This window comes from Chelonoidis abingdonii, chromosome 1 (assembly GCF_003597395.2).
Source record: "Chelonoidis abingdonii isolate Lonesome George chromosome 1, CheloAbing_2.0, whole genome shotgun sequence".
NCBI lineage: Eukaryota > Metazoa > Chordata > Testudines > Testudinidae > Chelonoidis > Chelonoidis abingdonii.
Window position 1 is genome coordinate 324,456,324 of NC_133769.1, and position 22,964 is coordinate 324,479,287.

The following is a 22,964-nucleotide window of genomic DNA, read 5'->3' on the forward strand; positions in this document are numbered from 1 at the left end:
TCCTCTACTGGAAGGCTGATATTCTGGGCAACACGCCGCAGAAGATCCTGGTGTGATCAGAGGTCAATCAGAGGAGGCCCCAGTGATGATATGCCTGCTACTGCCTCATCCAGGGAAGAGGAGGATGACATCCCTGGAATGAGTGGGTCCTGAACTGACGCCTCATCCTGGGGGACCTCCATCTCCGGAAGATCATGCTGTTCCGGTGCGTGTGCAGTGGTTTCCTCCGTACCAGCAGGGGGAGGTCTGCTGACTGTGACCTCTGGTGCACGGTGCTCTGAGTGGCCAGAGCGTGATGGGCCCGTTGGTTCGCCTTGGGCTTGGTGATAGGCCCAAGGCGTCCAAAAGGACCACTGATGCGGTTCGTGGTCTGGATGGGTCTGCGTATCTGAACCCCCGTAGGAGGCACTGTCCGCGAGTGAGGAGGCGGACGGATGATGCGACGGCCACGGAGGAGCTGAAGTTGATTGGGCCAGGTCTCTGCGTCTATAGAACTCATCTCTGTGCAGTACCGGCGAATGGTACCGGGAACCGTGACCGGGACCTGCAACCAGCGCGGTGCTGCGCGGTGCTGCGAGGTCAACCGGTGCCTTACATCGTCTTGCTGGGATCGGCTGCGAGAGGTACGGCAGTGCCGGGATCTGGACCGGTGCTGAGAGTACCACGACGGAGATCGGGATCTCGAGCGGTGCCGCGAGTACGACCGGTACCGGGATGGAGAACGGTACCGGGACTGCGAGTGGCGCCGGGATCGGGAGTGATGTCGGGACCGAGAGTGATCGCGGGATCTAGATCAGGACCGACGGTGTCCAGTGGTGCCCGGGGAAGGTGGCCGCACCATGGTGGGCTTGCCCAACGACTGAATAACCCGCACCGGCGGTGCTGGGGGTTGGGGCAGCTCAGGCTCTGTTAGAGCAATTAGGTCTCGCGCCATGGAGAAGGTCTCCAACATGGAGGGCACGACGAGCTCGACCGCAGCACGTGCCAGGGAGCTGGTAGGCACCGGACTCAACGGCTCCTGTGAGACTGGAATCAATGGTGCGGAGACAAGCAGTGCCGCAGCAGTTGACGTGTTAGAGATACGCTCTAACTGCAGTGTAGCTGTAGGTACCGCAGGAGCCTTGTGCCTCTTGCTCCTCAGGGAGAGGGAACGGTGCCGGCCAGAGGGTTGGACCGGTGAAGGGTGGTGCCGAGGAGCCTTTACTGGTGCCGGGTGGTCCGGTGCGGAGAAGGCACTTGTTCCCAGTGCTGGAGTCAGTGCCAAGGACAGAGGAGTTAGCGCTGCCTCCATCAAAAGTTGCTTCAGGCGAATGTCCCGCTCTCTTTGTTTGGTGCTTGAACACCTTGCAGATTCGGCACTTGTCCGCAAGGTGGGAATCGCCTAGGCACTTTCAACAGGAGTCGTGCAGGTCTCCTGTGGGCATCGGCCGATGACAGGCCGCACAGGGTTTGAAGCCTGGTGAACTGGGCATGGGCCCCAGTACTGGGGGAGGAGAAGGGGTGAGCCCCCGATCCTCTTTAACTATATACACAACTATAAGAACTACTAATTTAAATGCTAACTAGAACTATAGAAATGAACTATGTACACGATAACTATACAAACGAGCGAATCGCTAGGGAAGTGGAGATCAGCTAAGCCGCGCTCCACTGTTCCAACAACCGACATGGGCGGTAAGAAGGAACTGAGGAGTGGACGGGCCAGCAGGGTTATATATCAGGCGCCATAGTGGCACCACTGCAAGGGGCGACCTGCCGGCCCACCAAGTGTTGCTCAGGTAAAAAGTCTCCAACAAACGTGCACGCAGCGCGCGCACCTAACTGGAATGGATATGAGCAAGCACTCGAAGAAGAACACTCAGATACAAAATTGGGGACTAGAGAGGAGTAGGATGTAAGAAGAAAAATCAAATGAACAAATATAAAATGGGGAATAACTGAGCAGGCAGTGGCACTACTGAAAAGGATCTGGGGTTATAGTGGATCGTAAACCGAGTCAGTCAACAATGTGATGCTATTGCAAAAAAGACAAATGTCATTTCAGAATGTATTCACAGGATAGTTATATGTAAGACATGGGAGGCAACTGATACTAATGAAGCTTCAGCTGGAGTAGTGTGTCCAGTTTTGGGCACTACTCTAAGAAAGAAGTGATCGAATTAGAGAGGGGGCGAAGACAGCAACAAACATGATAAAAGATTTAGAAAACCTGACCTGTGAGGAAAAATTGAAATAACTGGGCATGTTTAGACTAGATAAGAAAAGATGGGAGACACTTCATAGTTTTCACATATTTAAATGGTTGTTATAAGGAAGATGGTTATCAATTGTTTGCCAAGGGTAGGACAAGTAGGGAAATTTAGGCTAGATATTAGGAAAAGCTTTCTAACTACACCTCTAGCCTGATATAATGAAACCCGATATAACGTGGGTTCACATACAATGCGGTAAAGCTCTGACATGCTGCTCTGGGCAGCGTGTTAAGGGTGCCGGGCCAGGCCGGGGTCAAGGGATTCAATAAGGAGCAGAGGGTCTCGGGAGCAGTCAGGGCCCCCTCCTCCCCACAGGGTCTGGGGGAGGAGCTGTGGGAGGGCACTTTCGGGGGCCCGCAGTCCCAGAGTGGCCGGGGGATTAGCAGGAGGCCTGAAGCAGCCCGCTCCGCTTCCTCCCTCCTCCCCTGCACTTACCTGCAGCAGCAGAAGCAGAGCAGCCTGGCCACAGCCCGCTCCGCTCTGTCAGCTCCCAGCCGCAGCGCTCCATTTCCTGCCACAGGCAACAAAAGCAGAGCGGGCTGGGGCCACGTTGCTCCACTTTCCGCCGCAGGTGAAAGTGGGGGGCATCCTTTCCCCAACCTCCCCACACTCACCAATGGCAGGGAGCAGAGTGCTGCGGCTGGGAGCTGGTGGTCGAGTGGAACAGACTGGTGCCAGGCTTCTCTGCTTCCCACCGCTGCGTGCCTGTCAGCAGTGGGGGAGTGGACGGGGGTCGGAACAGTCAGGAGACAGGGGTGTTGGGTAGGGGATGGGGGTCTCTGGAGGTGGTGGTCAGGGAACAATGAACGGGAGGTGGGGGGAAGGGCAAAGCAAGTTTTATATACCGCGGTCTCATCTATAACAGGGTGAGATTTTTTGTCTCCTGAGGACCGCGTTACATCAGGGTAGCGAGGTATATGAACAGTTAAGCACTGGAACAGTTTACATGGGGAAGCTGTGGAATCCCCATCAAAGGAGATTTTTAAGACCAGATTAGACAAAAACCTACGGTCTAGATTCTAGATATATTAAACCTGCCTCAGTTCTGGGAGGTTGACATGATGCTCTCTGAAGTCCCTTCTAACCCACTTATCATAGAAATGTAGAAGCAGCAACACACTGTACTGAAGCCAGTTTATTTACAGTTAATTATTTGATGTTCATCTTATTTTCCTAATTTTTCTTATGTTATTTACATTATTAAACATAACATTTACATTGTGGTAATACCCAAAGGTCCTATCAAGATTAAGGTTCCATTCTCCTAGGTACAGTACAAATACTGATAGGAAGATGATTCTGGCCCTGTAGGGTTTACATAAGGCATAAACAGATAAAAAGCAGGATATAAAATACAACCAAATATAATAATGAGTTACCATTATTGTACTGTTGAGTTTGTTTTTATTTTTATATGAGGCAGGAATGCAGGCATTAGTAAGAGTCATGAAGGAAATGTGATTGATATAGTGAGAGGAAGGAAAAGAAGAACAAGTCTCTGCTGCGTGGACAATTGTCCCATAAGCGACAACAACTGCCACACAGAAGGTAGGGAATCAAGATTGAGAAGAAATTGTTTATCATAAGAAGTAGGCAATCATAAGAAAAATTTGAAATCTAATGCTTTAGAAAAGTGAATGGAAGAGTGCATGTATCTTCAAAAACAGTGGATGAACCTGATATCAACCATTCTAGTGTGCTTGCTCAATAAACATCAATATGTATGAACAAACCATCATAGTACAGATTTTGTATACTCTCTCTCTCTATATATATATAGCAAATTTGTTCAAAGATTTAGATACCTAAAGTTTTTGAAGTAGTCATGTTAATCAAAATTTGACTGTTTCCAAAATCAAATCACCTAACAGTATCTCTTAAAATCAGTAATACAAACCAGTGTATAAGCATAACATACACAAACACCTCCACTTCCTTAAAAATCCTAGAGACTAACAAAACATTTAACGCTACACAAAAAGTTTCAAGGGAATGTGAAGGCTTTTAGAAATTACAAATCTGAATATAGATATTTACACGGGAGTGGTTTGCAGCATTAGAGAAAAAGCTAGAAAGAAGGGCCCATTGATAAATGAGGATGATGATTTATATACAGCTAAGATATTGAACTCCCTTTCAAACAGAAAAAAATTTGCAAACTTGGTAAACCATGAAACCAAACCCAAAAATGATCTGTGGACATATATTTTGGAGTCCTGAGCTCAATTTTCAGCTCCACCAAAAGCTTCTGTGTGACCACATCATTCAGTGTATTAACTTTCTCCATCAACAATGGGTCAAGTTCTTCCCAGCTGGGTTTCACCAGCCTGAAAAGACATATGTCCAAAGTACACAGTTTGTAGCTCAAAATATTTCCAATATCACTTAACATTCCTCACAAGGAGCAACACCGACTGAAGTAGAGAAGACAAAGGGCCAGAGTCTCCAGTCCACTAAGTTCACTTTTCTCCATGAAAGCAGTGCAAGGTGAACTTAAGCCAATCAGATCTCCCTCAGAATTCTCTCTGAGTAGAGGGAATCTCCGTTAGCATAAAGACGGAACAGGTAGCATAGCCACCTGTACACCAGCTGCCATCACCCATAACCACAGAGAGGAGTGGGTACTGAAGGGAGATAGTAATGTGAAGGAGACACAGCCCTCTACACACCGTTGTCCAAAGGTATAAGTTACAGAAGGCCCCCTATTGCTCTGTCACCAGTGCTGGGCCTCTGACAAGGAGCTGCAAATGGCTCCCTGTGGCTGCCTCTTCTCCACTACATCCAAGCACAGATACAGAAACCGTTAAGTCCAAATTTTTCTGATTTTATCTACAAGTGAGCATGACATTTCCTCGCAAACTGATGCGGAGGAGGGAAGTTGTATTAATTTAGTTTTTATTAACCACACTATCTACTAAATGAAACATACAGTAGTCTACATGAGACTTGTCTACATGAGAAAGTTGTGTGGTCTAATCAGGGGTAGGCAACCTATGGCACGTGTGCCGAAGGCGGCATGCGAGTTGATTTTCATTGGCATTCACACTGTTCGAATCCTAGCCACCGGTCCGGGGAGCTCTGCATTTTAATTTTAAATGATGCTTCTTAAACATTTTAAAACCCTATTTACTTTTTATACAACAATAGTTTAGCTATATATTATAGACTTACAGAAAGAGACCTTCTATAAACGTTAAAATGTATTACTGACACGCTAAATCTTAAATTGGCGTGAATAAATGAAGACTCGGCACATCACTTCTGAACGGTTGCCGACCCCTGGACTACAGCGTAATTAAACAGTGAGATCGCACTCACCTCTCACAAGTGCCCCCTGTCCAAGTGCGTATGCCTACACTCTGTTTGTGGTGGGTCTTCGGTGGCTCAGCCTTCCAGCCAGAGTTACACACTGTTTGTACGTAAAATAGGGGAAACTGTTCAAAAGAGGGGCCTATCCCAGTACCTTCAGTTGGCCTTTCTTTCTCTGTCGCCCTCCCTGGGCTCTGGCCCTTAATTAGTCCAGTAGTTTTCAAAATGGCTTTGGCTCTGGCATTGAGCTATCCTCTAGGGCTCCCTCCCTAGAGACAATGTCCTCACTCCTGCTGGGACACTAAAAGAGTTCAGTTCCCTTTTGGAGTGCACAGTTCAAGCCACTTTCCCAGTGGCTGGTGTGGGGAACCCAAGCCCTCTACTCTGAGTCCCAGCCCAGGGGCCCTAAAGATAGCAACTGTCCACCATGTCCCTTTAACTGAGATGGATTGCTGCTACAATTCCCTCGGCCACTTCCCTGTGGCCCCAGTACTTTCTTCACCCTTATGTCAGGGCCTTGTCTTGGTTGAGTCCCAGCTGCCACCCAGAGCTCCTTCTCCCTCCTCCAGGTCCCTGCCAGCACTGCTCTGTCCAAGGTCCTGTAGCTCCCTCAGCCAGCTAGGCACACCAGCTACACTCCAATTCCAGCAAGGAACTGATCTCACTCTGCCTCTGAAGTTCTTCTTATACTAGCCTGGTGGGCCCTGACTGGCTGCTCCCTGCAGCCCCTTTCTGACTGGCAATATCCCACACAACCACTCTAAGCAGCTTGAAGAATCCTCTCCATTGCCTTTTTTTGGGGCCTGCTCCGGCAAGGTCACAAGGCCTCCAGCATGGGGCCTCAGAGCCTGGTCCACCCCACCCACACAGCCCCTTAGCCAGAGTCAGCTGGTACAGCCTGCCACAGCTGTCTAATTGCATTGTACACATATCATCAAAGGTGACAAAGAAAGGGCTTTCCGTATTTACTGGGGACAGAGGAGATTCCTTATGCTCATACTCAGTTTCATTTTTTTTTTTTTTGAAGGACACACAGCTTGTTCTTTGGTGATCTAGCTCCTGGGAGATGGAAGTTCCTGATTTAGGAAGGCGGGGGGGGACAGGCAATGACAAAAGGTCAACATAGCCACCGGCTGTGGCTGGAAAGGCAAGTCCAATCATCTTCCTGCCCTTTGGGATATATCTTTGGCTAATGCTACTTTGGTAGGACTCTCTCAGTTAAAGGTATATTACCACTAGCTTCCCCTTCTCAGTCTGAATTTCTGGTCCAGGGTGGCTTCTTTCTTGTTTTGTCAGCTCATTGCTTTGAGAATGGGTGTGACTGTTCCTTTCAGACACTTCCATCAGAAGAGAAGAATAAGAATAGCAGCTTTAACCTTTGCTTCTCCTTAAGCTCATCAGACATTACCAGGCTCTCATATTTAACACACTGGAATGGGAAGACCTGATTAGCCTACCTACAGCTGTGGATTGTGGGCTTCTTAGGGACAGAGACACTCCTATTCTGTTCTGGTCTGTTTCCTAAGCTAAGAATTGGTTGAAGACCTATTATTTAGGATCTGTGGACCTTATTATGCAGAAGAATAGAGAAAAGCACTGGTGATAGATAAGATCAGAAATAGATAGCACAGAGGTAGTATTATGAAAAGCAGCAAGGAAAAAAACATTATACACCAAGCTCACGATGAGAGTGCCTTTTTATTCAGAGCTTAAAAACATTTCTTCCAGGACTTTCCCAACTCAAGCATGAGAAAGTAGAATAAGTAATACAGAAGACCTGACCCATGGTAAAAAATACTGACCATAGGCCTCATTTTTAAAATTATAAGGCCTATTTTTCCCCCATTCATGAGACATTTGACATTTTTTGAATAAAATAAAACCTGAAAAAAGATGGGCTGCTTACTCAAGCAAGACTGGTGTTGGGGTGCGGGAGGGGTTGAGGGCTCTGGCTGGGGGTGTGGCTTCTGGGGGGGGGGGGGAAGAGAGGGAGGAACAGCTCAGCACCCACATCCCCTTCTAATATAAATTTTAGAAGAAGGACACTGAGGAAAAAAGGGAGAGGGGGAGCACAATGCTCAAGGATGACCGCACCAATGAAAATGCAGCAAAATGGACATTAATTCTTAAATTTTCCAGAAAGTTACAGTAAAGAAGTTGCTGTTTTCCAAGCACAAAGGATAAGAAATGTTTCCCAATCTAGTGACAGCTATATAGTATTTTAATGTTGGCCAGACATATGCCCAGATACTCCACCTTTCTCCACTCATATTTTTTAATTACTACATACAAGGGCATAGTATGCCATTAAGTGGCATACGATTTTCAATCTATTCAAATTTGTGAATCACTGCATAAGCATTTAAATAAATAGTAGTTTGCAAAGCCAATGACAAAAAAATTAAAATAAGTTATTTTTGTATGAAATATGTGAATCACACTTACAAATGCAGTCTTTTCTAATTACTCTGAAATAACTTCTGTAATTACATTTTTTCTACAACTTTAAGATTAGACTTCTTATATATTTACTCTTATGCACCAGTTGTTTTGAGTTACTTAGATGTGACGTAAGAAAAACATTTAATTCCAAATTAGACATGGTGAGCTTATCAAATATTACATAGCCCATATTCAGAGCAAAAAAAATCCATTTTAAGATGGTCTAAAACAAACATAGTATGATATTTACCTTAAGCTTGAATTCAAGCTGTGGTAAAACAGAAAGCAAGAGATGACTGTCAATATTGTATAACTCCAGAATTAAGTCAAAGACATGCTCTGACAGATCACTGATAGAAGTTTTCCCAAGCATAAGCACCTGATTAAAGAACTGGAAAGGAAAACAAAGAACATCACATCAGTAACAGAATACAAGTAAAACAGTAGACATCTTCTGTGTCTTTTCTAAAATCCTAACTTCGTCAACCACGGAATCAGCTTATATCATCTTCACTAATTCTGAGTAAGGATACAAATTTCTACCTATTAAAATGATAAAAGTGGGGGGAAATGAGTTTATGGAAAGATAACCCTTAAGATACAATAGTTTTTCCTCTCGATTTATATCCATAAACTAGAGATGAAAAACAACACTACAAAAAGGTGCCATGCATTGTTTAGTTTATCACAGCAAGTCTAGAAACAACTTAAAGAGAAACAAATAATTCCTTTACCAGTTTCAGTTATATCAGATCTTTTGTAGTGTGACTAAATTTAGAGTTATTTAACCACTAGCAACACCAAAAGCATTCCATCCTTTTGCCTAAATGGGACCAATATAGAGAAATAGCGAAGGAATTACCATACTACTGTAAAAAATAACGTATAAAGTGTAGTTGTAGCCGTGTTAGTCACAGGATATTAGAGAGAAGGTGGGTGAGATAATATCTTTCATTGGACCAACTTCTGAGTTGAGAGATTTTGAGCCACACAGAACTCTTCTTCAGATCACACATCTGTGTGGCTCAAAAGCCTATGTCTCTCATCATGAACAGAAGTTGGCCCAATGAAAGATATTATCTCACCCACGTTAGCTCTTTAATGTACAAAGCTCTTAAATGGAAATTTAGACATACAAAGTCATTGTGAGTTCATAAGAATTTATATCTGCAAAGCTGCATTTTTGTACACTGCAGTTATAAAGCAAACACATTGACTTAGGTGGATATGACAGTAAACAAATTAAACATTGCTTTACTTTTTAAATCATTCTGTTTTTTACTATGTACTGAAATATGTACCGTGTGGGAGGAAGGAAGGAAAATGATCATGCCTACCTCATTTTAGACCACAGAACTGTTTCTCAAACTCCTTTTTTAATCTACCAAAAGAACCCCATGCACAAAGTGTGCAACATTGTTCATGCTACTCCAAAACCACCAAGTCCACTGATGGAGCACATTTCATTGGTGCTCACTGCTGTCTCTGCCTGGACTAGGACACAGCATCAACCACAAAGCTTGCTACCCACTCTACCTGATGAATGTAGAGCAAATACCAGCTACTAGATCTAAATTTTCGAAAGTATCCACTTTTAGGTACCCAACCTGAGAAATCTTGAGTCTGATTTTCATAAGTATTAAGCACCTACAACTCATCTGAAGTCAAGAGGAGCTCCAGGTGCTCTGTAACTCAGAAAATCAGGCACAATTGTTTTGAAATGGGCACCAAAAATTTGAGGCACCCAAAAATCGATGGCTACCTTTGAAAATTTGACAACAAGTATTGTGTGAAAAAATTGATATTGTGCCATGCAACAGGCAAGCCAGGATAGAGGAGACCCCTCTCCTTCCCAATAGTCAAAAGGAAGAAGAGCACCCTATCAATAACCAACAGGCTGTATTAACCTGATAGGGAATCTCTTTTCGGATCCTTTCAGAGAAATAGGTGTGATTTGAGGTGAGAGAAAGAACACAAATCTTATGTTCTGCACCTTTTAGATAGGCAAAAATGAACTTGACTTCTTTGAAATAAAAAAAAAAATTTACTAACTATGCCCTTTTCCCTTTGTCAAATTAATTTTTCTACCCTTTTGTTTCTAAAACAACATATCATAGAACGCTTTTGTGCATCAGCATGATCAATTTGCAAGGAAATGTACAGACCTTGGTAAAGCATTTGAACGATTAACTACAAAGCCAGCAGAGGGAGTTCACGTGTTCAATGTGCTATTGTAACATGAATAAAGCCAATTAGGAAAAAAAGGGGGGTTTCTTTCATAAGGTGAGAAGTGTAAAAAGAAAAATGAGAAACTATTAACTAACCAGGAAAGGATGCACCATATTTACAAACCAAAAAACTGCGTGCTACGCAAAAAAACACTAAGTCTGTGAACTGGCCTAATGAGGGGTTTCGTTCTGCCGTCCTCCCTCTTTTAAAAAAAAAAAAAAAAAAAACACAAGCAGCTTCTACTGGAAGATGTACATTCCTGTTAATTAGTTGTGTGTCCTCTATTGTGTTTCTTTATTTACCCTACCAAAGAAAATAGTTCTTTAATGCTATAGAATGTACTGAGTGTATCATTGCCCACTTGTAGGGTGTATTTTCAGAACAAGAGAGCTGTGAATGCAAAGATTTTTCACCATGAGGGAGGATTTTTATTGCAGTAGCACCTTGAGGCCCCAGTCAGGATTCAAGTACCCTTTGTGCTAGATGCTATATCTACCACAAACAGCTTATAATCTTTGCATATCACAAATATAGGTGTCTACAAACAGCAAATTGGAAGGTTGTAGAGAGAGAATCAGTGGGATATGGTAACAGTGAAATAATCACATTAAGTATAATAAGCACCCACAGTACACCAACTGCCTAGCATCGAGATTAGGTTTGCCACATTTCCAAAAAACAAAAATCAAAATCAAGGTCCATTCTTGTCTTTCCTTCCTATCTTCTTATCCATGTTAATTAACATGAATCGTGCAACCATGAATTATGGTGGAGTAGCAGCAACAACTGAGTTAAGCTTAAGCCCAAGTTTTGCTTAAGCAAGGATGTTAAACTTTCAAAGTTATCTGCTTTATTAACATCAATATGAATTGCTAGATGTCCTTGGCATAATTTTTACGCGCACCCTTAACAGCAACCTCTCCAATCTTAAGGCTGTAAAACATTTTTAATATTATATTAGATGCAACGGTTTCTAGTTACAAGACTATGAGGTCAGAGTTGCAGAACCTTGTAAGTCTATGTTTGATGAAGTTAGAGTGCCTATTGCTTTTATCTGTCACAGCTGGAAGTAAATGCAGTGTGGTATTGAGAGCACTGAAGGCTACATGAAAGTGGTAAGGAATACTGAATATTTCCCCTAAGTTTATTTCCATGCTCTTAAGGTTTAGAGTGGTTGAGGTATGCCTTTCTGCAACCTTAAATGTAACAAAATCTGTGTTACTTATAGAAGAACTCACATTTTTCTTATGCTGGATCATTCTTCCTTCTCATCTCTTATTTCTCTCCCTTATCATCCATCTCCTCTCTGAGGTCTTCCTTCTTTACTCAAGTTTTAACTATTCTTTCCAATCCACTTATAGTTTTTCTTTGTCCTCTCATCCTTCCTGTCTATTCCTTCCTCTTTAACTCCCTGTCCCTCCTTCTTTCCCATGTGACAAAATAGGTAGTTACAAACAGCAAATTGAAAGGTTGTAGCTTAAGATAGTGATGTAAGAAATCTATTCATGCTCCCGTAGTCCGATCACTTTCTCCATACCTGTAACAAACATTCCCTACTTTCTTAAGTACTTTAGGCAGAGCAACAGAAGTGTAGAAAGATCAAACAGATATGGTAAGGACTACATGAATACTGCTCTCAATTCTGTGGATCATGCCAGGAATTTAAAAAGCAGTTTAGAAATGGAGGAGGATGAAAAACATGCAGGTAACACTCCTTGTCAAGCCAAAGGCTTCAACAACATAAGCACTAGGCCTAGGTAATACAGATAGAAAATAATAATATATCCAGAATAGGGCTGTCAAGCAATTAAAACAAAGTAACAGTGCAGTTAAACAAATTAATACCATTTATTTAAATATTTTTGGATGTTTTCTACATTTTCAAATATATTGATTTCAATTATAATACAGAATACAAAGTATACAGTGCTCACTTTATCTTTATTACAAATATTTGCACTGTAAAAATAAGCAAAAGAAATAGTTTTTCAATTCATCTAATACAAGTCCTGTAGTGCAATATCTACCATGAAAGTTGAACTTACAAATACAGAATTATGTACAAAAAAACTACATTCAAAAATAAAAAAATGTAAAATTTTAGATCCTGCAAGTCCACTCAGTCCTACTTCTTGTTCAGCCAATCACTCAGACAAACAAGTTTGTTTACATTTACAGGAGATAATGCTGACTGCTTCTTGTTCACAATGTCACCTGAAAGTAAGAACAGGAATTCACATGGCGCTGTTGTAGCTAGCGTCACAAGATATTTATTGCCAGATGTGCAAAAGATTCACATGTCCCTTCATGCTTCAACCACCATTTCAGAGGATATGCGTCCATACTGATGACAGGTTCTGCTCAATAACAATCCAAAGCAGTGCAGACCAATGCATGTTCATTTTCATCATCTGAGTCAGATGCCACCAGCAGAAGGTTGATTTTCTTTTCTGGTGGTTTGGGGTTCTGTAGTTTCCGCATTGGAGTGTTGCTCTTTTAAGACTTCTGAAAGCATGCTCCACACCTCGTCCCTCTCAAATTTTGGAAGGCACTTCAGATTCTTAAACCTGAGTTCAAGTACTGTAGCTATCTTTAAAAATCTCACATTGGTATCTTTCGAGTTTTGTTAAATCTGCAGTGAAAGTGTTCTTAAGAAGAACATGTGCTGGGTCATCATGCACGACTGCTGTTATATGAAACGTAAGGCAGAATGTGGGCAAAACAAAGCAGGAGACATACAATTCTCCCCCGAGGTGTTCAGTACCGAATTTAATGAACGCATTTATTTACTTACTTACTTCCTGTGGCCGCCAAGCTCCTCTCATCCGCTTCCCTCCTCTCTCCTCCCCCCCAGTGTGCCGCTTCCTGCTCCTCTGCCTACCTCCAGACGCTTTCCAGAAGGGAAGGGGGAGGAGCGGGAAGCCGCGTGCTCAGAGGAGGAGGGGGAGAAGAGACGGGGCAGAGCAGAGATTTGAGAAAGGGGTTGGAATGGGACAGGGAAGGGCGGGGGAAGAGGTAGGGCAAGGGTGGGGACTCATGGAAGGGGTGGAGTGGGGGAGCTTCAACAGAAGTAATTCTAAAACTAAATGTGTGTTTTGTCCTTTGAGTGAGGCGCATTATTGAGTGTATATATTTTATTAAAACTGCTCAGAAATGACTTAGTCGGAAAAAAGAACACCCATGGAAGAAAAAAAAAAAGTTTTCCAAGACAAATGGGAGAATTTATATTTTTCCACAGACATAAAAGATAAAATACAATGCCTTGTCAGCCAAGAATTGCAGTTCCCAAGGAGCATAAGGTGCATCAGCATCACAACACAATGTACTGTGAAAAATATGATGCATTCACCGGAAAAATCTGAGAGGAAAAAAGTTCGGCAACTTAGAACAGCATTTGCCAACCAAAGAAATTTCTTTTCGGAGACTAACAAGTCTAGCAAAGATTCAGTAAGAGCAAGTTTTGTTGTAACTGAAATGATAGCTAAATCACTGCGACCTTTTACAGAAGGCCTATTTGTAAAAGAACGTCTTGTGAAGTGAAATTATATCCTGACAGGAAGAAAGTTTTTGAAGGCATAAGCTTGTCTGCCAATACAGTTGCCTGCAGGAAAACGGATTTAGCAGATAATGTGCAAAAACAATTGAGTCAAATGGCGAAAGACTTTGAAGCATTTTCAATTGCTCCTGATGAGAGTACAGATGTATCAGATACCGCACAGTGTGCAGTGTTCATTAGAAGTATGGATTGCAATCTGAATATAACTGAATTGCTAGACTTAATGCCACTGAAGGGTACCACAATGAGAAGCAACATTTTTCAAGGACTGGAAGAGTGCATTGAAAAAGCCGTGCTACCATGGAACAAACTCGTATCTTTGGCTATGGACAGTGTGCCACCAATGTGCTCTGAAAACAGTGTGGTTGTATTATTGAAGACTGAACAGAACAGCCTCAATATACTAGGAATTAGCTTCACCAGTATACACTGCACTTTGCACCAAGAAGCCCTGTGTAGTAAAAGTCTACAAATGAAGGAAGTTATGGATGTAGTTATTAAAACCATTAATTTTATACGTGCACGAGGGCTGAATCACAGACACTTCACTTCTTTTCTAGCAAGTATAGACAGCAAATACAGGGAACTCCTGTATCACACTCAAGTTAGATGGCTGAGTCATGGAAATATTTTGAAGCATTTTTTTGTACTTAGAGAGGAGACTGATTCCTTCATGAAAATGAAAAACAAGGAGGTTCCACAGCTTGCTGATTCCACTTTTATCTGCAATCTCGCTTTTCTAACAGATGTAACTGACCACCCGAATGCACTGAACTTGAAGCCTCAGGGTAGCAAACAGATGACAACACAGATGTATGACAGTGTTAAGTCACTTAAGCTTACTTTGTGGGGGAAAACAGCTGGCTGCTGGCAATTTGGTCCATTTCTCAACTCTGAGCTCCTTAGGCAAAGCTGAACCCAAATCCTTCAAGGAATATGCAGATATCATTTTGAACTTACGTAAACAGTTTGATGTGCGGTTTAAAGATTTCAATGCACTTGAACCACATTTTCAACTTTTTCCCCACACCATTTGCCGTGGAAATTGACAATGATGCAGAGGAAATGCAGGTGGAGTTAGTAGAGTTTCAGTGTGACGCCATTTTGGAGCAGAAGTACACAGATGTTGGAATTCTGAATTCTACAGGTTTCTTTCACAAGAAAGATTTCCCACATTATTCTCTGCTTCCACAAGGATAATGGCGATGTGTGCGTGTGAGATTATATATGTATATATAAACAGTTTTTCTCTTCCATGAAGATTAATAAATCTGTGTTAAGGTCAAGGCTCACTGATGAACTTTTGAAAGCAGCACAGGTTGGTTTTGTCTCAGGATATCAAACCTAATATTGATGCTCTGGTTAGTTAAGTGGCCAAAAATGGAACGGACTGTCAAAATTAGCACAGAATTTTCACACTGGTTTTCTAAAAAGTCAATAGACAGACTTTTAATAGATTATATAATATGCTATTAAAAGTCTATTTATTAAAACTATACTTTTGTATCGTCGTATGAAAAGGTTTCAGTGATGTGGCCCTCGGGCCAATGTACTAGTCGTCATGCGGCCCTTGTGATGATCTGAGTTTGAGATCCCTGGATTACCATATCTGGCACATGAATAACTTCCAATGCCAGCTACAAGAGTGCCACTTTCAGGTGACATTGTAAATAAGAAGAGGGCAGCATTACCTCCTGTAAATGTAAACAAACGTATTTGTTTTAGCAATTGGCTGAACAAGAAGTAGGAATGAGTGGACTTGTAGGTTCTGAAGTTTTACATGGTTTTGTTTTTGAGTGCAGTTATGTAACCAAAAAAAAAATCTACATTTGTAAGTTGCACTTTCATGACAAAGATTGCGCTACAGTATTTGTATGAGGTGAACTGAAAAATACTATTTCTTTTACTTATTTTTACAGTATAAATATTAGTAATAAAAATATGAACTTCATTTTCAATTACAATACAGAATACAATATATATGAAAATGTAGAAAAACATCCAATATACACAATAAATTTCCATTGGTATTCTATTGTTTAAAAGAGCAATTAAAACTGTGATTAATTTTTTTGAGTTAATCACGTGAGTTAACTTAGGATCAATCAACAGCCCTAATCCAGAACCAAATTTTTTTTTTCCATAGCAGGAGCTTCCTGGAATGTATTCCACTGAAAGGCCAAAGAGACTGGTCTGGAGATGCAATTTGCATACACCTACATGCCAGTGGTTGAGGGTGCACAAATGAGCAACTGAGAAAGAAGATATTCAGTCCTATTAGCAACTGTGTGCAGTACCATAACCTTTAGCTTTTCCAGAAATCAGGAGGGATCCAGGAAGTTTTCTAAGAGGAGCCTAAGTTATCATCTGACTGTATCAGATGAAGGGACAGTTCCATTTTAAATCATGATTATGGATCAGATTAGACTAATGAAGAAATTATGCAAGAAGCTGCTATACTTGCTGATACTGACTACATACCAATGCTAGTTTGTTTAGATTTTATTTTCCCCATATCTTATGTTAATTACCATCCCCTCATTTGACAGAGATAGTCCCTGACACCAGATCACTGTAAAAAACTCTCATTCCATTCTCTCTCTCTCACACACACCCACCCCCCCCAATTCCTTTGATTTCCATTTTAGAACACTGAACCTAAAAGAAAAACAGATCAACTCCCTAGTTACTGGTATGAGATCCTGTCTACACCAACTTGCAAGTAAGGTCCCACAGTATGATAGAACACCTCTCCAACAATGCAGCGTAATCTAATGGGCAAGACACCAGACTGGAAGTCAGAGACATGGGTTCCCAGCTCTGCCACTGACACGCGGTGCCACTTCATAATACCTCTATTATCCCTCTCACACTTTGTCACGTCTAGTTAGATTGTTAGCTTTTTGTGACGGCGACTGTATCTCACTATGTATCAGTACAGAACCTAAGTGAATGTGACTAACATGAACGGAACCTCTAGGTGCTATCCTAATACAAAATGATGATGATGATAAAAGCACACTTTGGTTTTGCAACTGGGTCGGAAAATTGTAACAGTACCTCAAATTTGGTAATGGCTTTGGTAATTTCCAAATAATTGAGTATTAGATTTTACGGGCAATATGATATGGTATTTTTAATGCAGCAGATCTTCACCACCATATAACAGTTCCAAATTAATCGTAAAAACTATCTAACTTACAACAAAATTAATAACTACCAATAAATTACTCAGCTCTTTTAAAGATTTTATTTTCACCAACATGTTTAATCGCTTGCAAATCTTGACTTACGTTAGTAATGTATGGTTCAATAGCTTGAGCTGTCCTCTTTAGTAAAGCCTTTGCCAAGTCATATGCTTGCTTGTTTAAATTCTGAAAAACATAAATAGCAAACTTTGATCCACACAATCTTAAAATATAGAATTTAAGAATCTTGAAATTAACATGTATTAATAAACAATAAACCCCCTTGAATCCCTCAGTAGTTAAAGAGATGCTGTCAGATCAAAGTTGGTCCAAAATTTAGGTTTTGTAAAAAAAAAAACAAAACACACAGCTTGGAAACTTAAGGCACCTAATAGACAGTGGTGAATGGGGCATTTTCTCAGAGAAATTCAGAAGCATGAACAATCAATTCTCACAGAAACTAAAACTTAATATTTTTAAATTAAGTTGTTTGCCATTATGGTTGTGAAGATAACCCTCCAAATATAACCCAACGTAGATGGAATCAGTGCTGCCTGTCTTCCTGATCTGTAAACCAGTAGCCAAAGTGCCTGCATCTGCTGCTGTTCCTCACAGCTCTTTTGCTGCTTAGGGAAAGCTGTGTGCCACAACATATACTGGCACTGTAGTTAGTCATGTGAGTGAGACCCAAAAATGGAAGCTGGTGAGAGGCAGAACAGCAGATACCTTCTACCCTTGCAGCCACCAGGCATCCATGTGGGAGGGGTACATACACCGAAGAGATCACAGCCTCACTCTCCTACAGATGCACAGTCTGGATGACTAGAGAGAGAAAACAAAACAAAACAAAACAAAACCTTTCTTCCCCTCTACAACCAGAAGAGGTTGGTGAATACAAACATTCCAAGAAGCACTTTGATAGGGATCTTGGCACACTTTCCTCTTCTGCGATCCAAAAGTTGGGTTTTGTTTCTCACTATGGTATTGCCCGTAAAAACACCAATGGTGGGCTTCCCCTGCCTTTCTCAACCACTTATTTCTTGTATCAATCTCTAACTAGTATGTAAATTTTTCAATCCCTGTTGCAAAACTAATTTTTCAATAATTTCAGGAGCAGCAAACCAATTAAAACATTCTCTTGCAGCATTTGCAACACCAAAATTGCAGTACTGTTTTAATGCAATGAATTTGTTTTTTAAATTACCCTTTAAGGTTAAGCAAACAAATATGAAACTGAAAACTTCAACTGTAAAAAAAAATCAAATGCTCAGTTCTGATAATCTAGTGTTATTTGTAATAAGAAAATAACTGAATAATTTTTAACCTGAAAGAATATAAGATAATATGCAGTTGTCTTTATACTCCATTTAAAAGAAAAAAATAGTTGCAAAGTATCATCTGTATAGAAATCACAGAACCATTGGGTAAGAATGGACTGCAAAGGTCATCTAGTCTAAGCCCCTGCCAAGATATAGGATTTGTTGTTTCTCAACCAATCAAGACATAGCTATCCAGCCTTTTTTTAAAAAAAAACCTCTGCTGAAGGAGATTCCATGATTTCCCTAGGTAGTTTGTGCAATATAGTAACATTGCAACCTATGAAAGGCTATTTTTCATTTTACTCTAAATGCTGTTTTCTAAATTATTCCTAAACATCATGCATTATCAGAAACAACAGGAACTTACCTGAGAATGGTTTGCTTAATTTCTACATTGCTATTTTAATGCACACAGGGAGAAATATATCCTTACATTTGTAATACCACTCTACCCTTAAACTTTCCAACCCTAAAAATTACTTGACCAGAAGGTTCCAATCTCAGGGATGGGAGAAAAGAAAGACATTTTTAGCTGTAATGGTACAAGAAACACACACCATTGGTAAGTAAAAATATTAAAACAGTCAACATAAAGAAAAAATCTGAAGACTATGAAAAAAAAAATTATTTTTTTTTGAGTCACTGCCTAAGTTCCCTCTAAGCTGTGTGGCCACGCAGCAGTCTATTACGCATATCTACCCCAGCCCTGGACCTACCGCAGCAGCGAGAGGTGCCCCTCCCCCAGCCCCAACTCAGCCCAACCAGTACCGGGTTTATAATGGTGCCAGGCTCACAATCAACAGGGGCCATGCCTACCTGGTGTTCCACCTTCACTTGCACTAGGTTCCAACAGCCGCTGCACTGGCTCCACTCCTCTCTGGCCCCTCCCTGGCGCTCTAGGCTCACAGGCATCGGGCATCACCCAACCTCCCTCCCCCCACACTCCACTTGCTCCTGAGGGCTCCTCTCTCCACCCTTCACTGCTGCCTGTCAGTGACCCAGGCTGTCTATGGGGAGAGGAGTGGGGGGAAAGGGGACACAGCAGCCGCAGAAAGGAACCCACAGCTCCTGCTACGCTGCCAGTGATGGACAGTCCACTGCTTTGGGCTCCATGGGGAGCCCAAAGCCAAGGACCAAACACCAGTGGTTCGGACCGCAGACAGACCTGCTGTGGCCGGGGAGAGGAGCCCCTCCCATGCCCCCAACCCAGCCCACGACCTGCCCAGGCCAAGGGAGAAGCGCCTATCCTGTGGCTCCAGCCGCAGAGCTGCCACAGCGAAGAGAGGCACCTCTCCCATCCCAGTCCAGGTGCTACTGCAGGGAGAGAGAGCTGCGGGGAATCCTCTCTCCCCCCGCTGTAGCCATGGGGCAAACTGCACCCCAAGCCCCTCATCTCCAGCCCAACCTCAGAGCCCCCTCCACACCCCAGCCTTCTGCCCCAGCCCTGAGCTCCCTCCTACACTCCAAACCCCTCAGCTCCACCCCCACCACATTAATTTTCTTATGTGCACCAATATGGAGGTGATGTGTCTCACATCACCTCCATACTGGTGCACATAAAATTAATTCTGCACATGTGTGGGAAAAATTAGAGGGAACACTGGCCACTAAAAGGAAATAAAAATTCTCATCCTGAACAACTCTTCAAGTCTTTTCCGTGATCAGGTTCCATGAAAACACTGAAACAGTAACTGATCTACAACTATCTTCACTTTCTTTCCTTGAGAGATGGGGGCATAAAACCGAGCCACATTTAGCACCTGAACCCAGTTAGCAAGGAGAAAATATACTACATACAATGAACAAAATCAATTACTGGAGACACAAAGTCAGTTAACAAACAAAACCCAGAATGAGCAGATGAAGTCAAGAAATGACGACTTAATGTGCTCTTGAAGATTCTAAAACAATTAAGAAGAGTACAGTAATTCAATTCTCTTCTTTTTAAAAGGAGGACTCGAGTAATTTAAAAAAAAATCTTGAACCACCAACTGTTGTCAAAGGGTTCTCACTAATGTCACAAGAAAAGACAAATCACTCCTCTAGAAATGTTCATTTAGTAGTAATGGGGAGGAAACTTTAAACTGTATTCAAGAATTGCGGGTCATACAATTTTCCACTTTCCAAAAACTAATTTATTAAAAAAACTTGACAAGTATTTTTTGAAAGACATAACTTGCATTTTTTATATTTAATGGATGCGAGATATAAAGAAAGCCGTTAACACACAAAGAGACATGCAGTAATAATGGACAGCAAATTACATTATAGTTTGCAACATGATGTGGAAGCAATTACAAGTAAAAACAGTAGTAATATAAGACTGCGGGCAGCATACATAGGCCAGGTCTACACTGCGACTTTAAATCGGTTTAATGGCTGATATACCGATTTAACGCTGTATCCGTTCACACGACGTCGTCATTAATATCGAGTTAAACGGCTCCTTAAATCGATTTCGGAACTCCTCCCAAACGAGAGTAGTAGCGCTAATTCGATAGTGATAACTCGGATAGGGTTCGTGTGGACGGAAATCGATGTTATTGGCCTCCGGGCGGCATCCCAGAGTGCAGCACTGACCGCTTCTGGACAGCAATCTGAACTCGGTGCAGCAGGCAGGAAAGGAAAAGCCCCGCGAACTTTTAATTACATTTCCTGCTGCCCAGCGTGGAGCTCTTGATCAGCAACGGCTGGCGATCCGTCTGAAATCGAAAAGAGCTCCAGCATAGACCGTTACGGGGATACTAGGTCTGATCGCTGTATGGGGAGACAAATCTGTTGTATCCAGCTCCGTTACAGAACACGAAAATGCCAAAGCGTTTGAATAAAAAACTCCAGGATACACAGCGCTGCGTGACAAGCGTAACGGGAAGCCAGAGACTCAAATGGACGCTCATGAAGGGAGGGAGGGGTACTGACGACTCCAGCTATCCCACGAGTCCACAGCAGTCTCTGAATTGATTTGCATTCTTGGCTGAGCTCCCAATGTCTGTAGGTTCAAACACAGTAATCTGGCGTGGTTCAGGGAACAGCTCCTCAGTTTATTCCCCCCCACCACGTGAAAAAAAAGGGAAAGATTGCTGTGCTTGGCGTTTGCTCAATGCACTCCGCGAAAAAGGCGCCAAAGGGTTGTCTGCTGCCTTCACAAAGGGAGGGTGAGGCTGTACCCAGCACCACCCGGAGGCAATTGTTTTCTGCCCCATCAGGCACTGTGCTCTCAACACGGAAGTGGAACTATGGGATAGCTGAGGAACAGCTACCCACAGTGCACCGCTCCTGAAATCGATGGTAGCTTTGACCCATGGACGCAAACAATCGATTTCGGGATCCCACTGTGGACGCGCTAAACCGATTTTATTAGATCTGTTTTGTAATATCGGTTTAAGCTAATTCGAAATAATCGTGCAGTGTAGACGTACCCATAGAAACCTGACATCATGGAGCAAGTTACAGCTTCTGTCCAGTGAAAACAAACATGGAACACTGCGTTCAAGCTCTGGACACCTTTACCCAAAATGACCACCACAAAACAGAGGGAGTTCAGGAAAAAAGCAACAAAAATTAGAGTACTCGAGAGAATGACTCATGAGATGAAATAAAAACAGCTAAATATGTACAGTTTGACAAAGCAAGTGTTTAATAGGGCTGTGCTAACTGACTACGAACATTTGAAAGGTATAAAACAAATAAGAGGAGAAATTATTTAGGGTGGTACAAGAAGGAACAGCTGTAAGTGACAGAAGGAAGTTAAGAAAGGAATGATAGTGAGATCATCAGGCTGTGGAAATAATGTCCCAAAAGGTGATTGTAATCCTACTACCTGAAGCATTTAAAACTAGACTTCACAAAGAGTAGTGCAAGTGTACTGTTGGGAGCACGCATGCTCTAGCAACAGGACAGACTAACACTAAAAAAGCCTTACGTTCTTAATTTCCATGATTTGATGCACGGTTGTAATATTATGAAAGTTATTTTACAGAATAATCTAAACACTCTAAAGTGGGTAATTATATCAATTTCCTCCCCACCTATAATGAAATGCAACAGAACTCTACAGTATGATCCTTTATGCGCTACAGCAGAGATCGGCAACCTTTGGCCATACATTACAATGGTATTTACATGCCAGATGCGCTAAATATTTGTATGCCCCCCTTCATGCTTTGGCTACCATTCCAAAGGACATCCTTAAATTTGTGACTGAACTCCTTGAGCATAAAATCTTAGAAATCTTGCCATGTTCTTTTTCTGCAAGTGCTAAAAGAGAAAAACTGAAGCATGTCTTTATCACATAAAAGCACTTTTTTCTTGCACTGACTGATACAAGCCTAGTGGGAATGCTATAGAATGGAGACAGTTCTCTCTGGAATTCTATAATTTAATATTAGTAGAAGATAAAATTGCACAAATCTTATTCACACACTATTTCACTAAAGAGAACCAATACCTTATAGTACACTAAGGACTAGCATTTGAAGGCACTGTTCATGTCACAGCTCTTAATTTCCCCTACAATTTTAATGCAATTGTATCCATGAGAAATTTCTTCATAATCTATATGTTGCAAAAGCCACCAAGAGATTTAATAATTCAAAAGCTAGTGCGAAGATTAGGAGTCATACTAAAAATGCAGGAAAGCCACTAGATACCAAGAACATTGCTGACTCTG

At 42.1% G+C, this 22,964-nt stretch overlaps 1 protein-coding gene across 4 annotated transcripts in view; it reads right to left on the reverse strand.

Moving 5' to 3' along the window:
- PDS5B (PDS5 cohesin associated factor B) overlaps window positions 1-22,964 on the reverse strand; it is a 281,843-nt gene that overhangs the window by 163,082 nt on the left and 95,797 nt on the right. For all 4 annotated transcript variants that reach the window (XM_032781999.2, XM_075061644.1, XM_075061643.1 and 1 more), the window contains 2 exons: window positions 17,082-17,162; window positions 8,254-8,394 (listed from right to left, as the gene is read on the reverse strand). In XM_032781999.2, coding sequence (XP_032637890.1) covers window positions 8,254-8,394; window positions 17,082-17,162 — 222 coding nt within the window. The remainder of the gene's footprint in view (window positions 1-8,253; window positions 8,395-17,081; window positions 17,163-22,964) is intronic.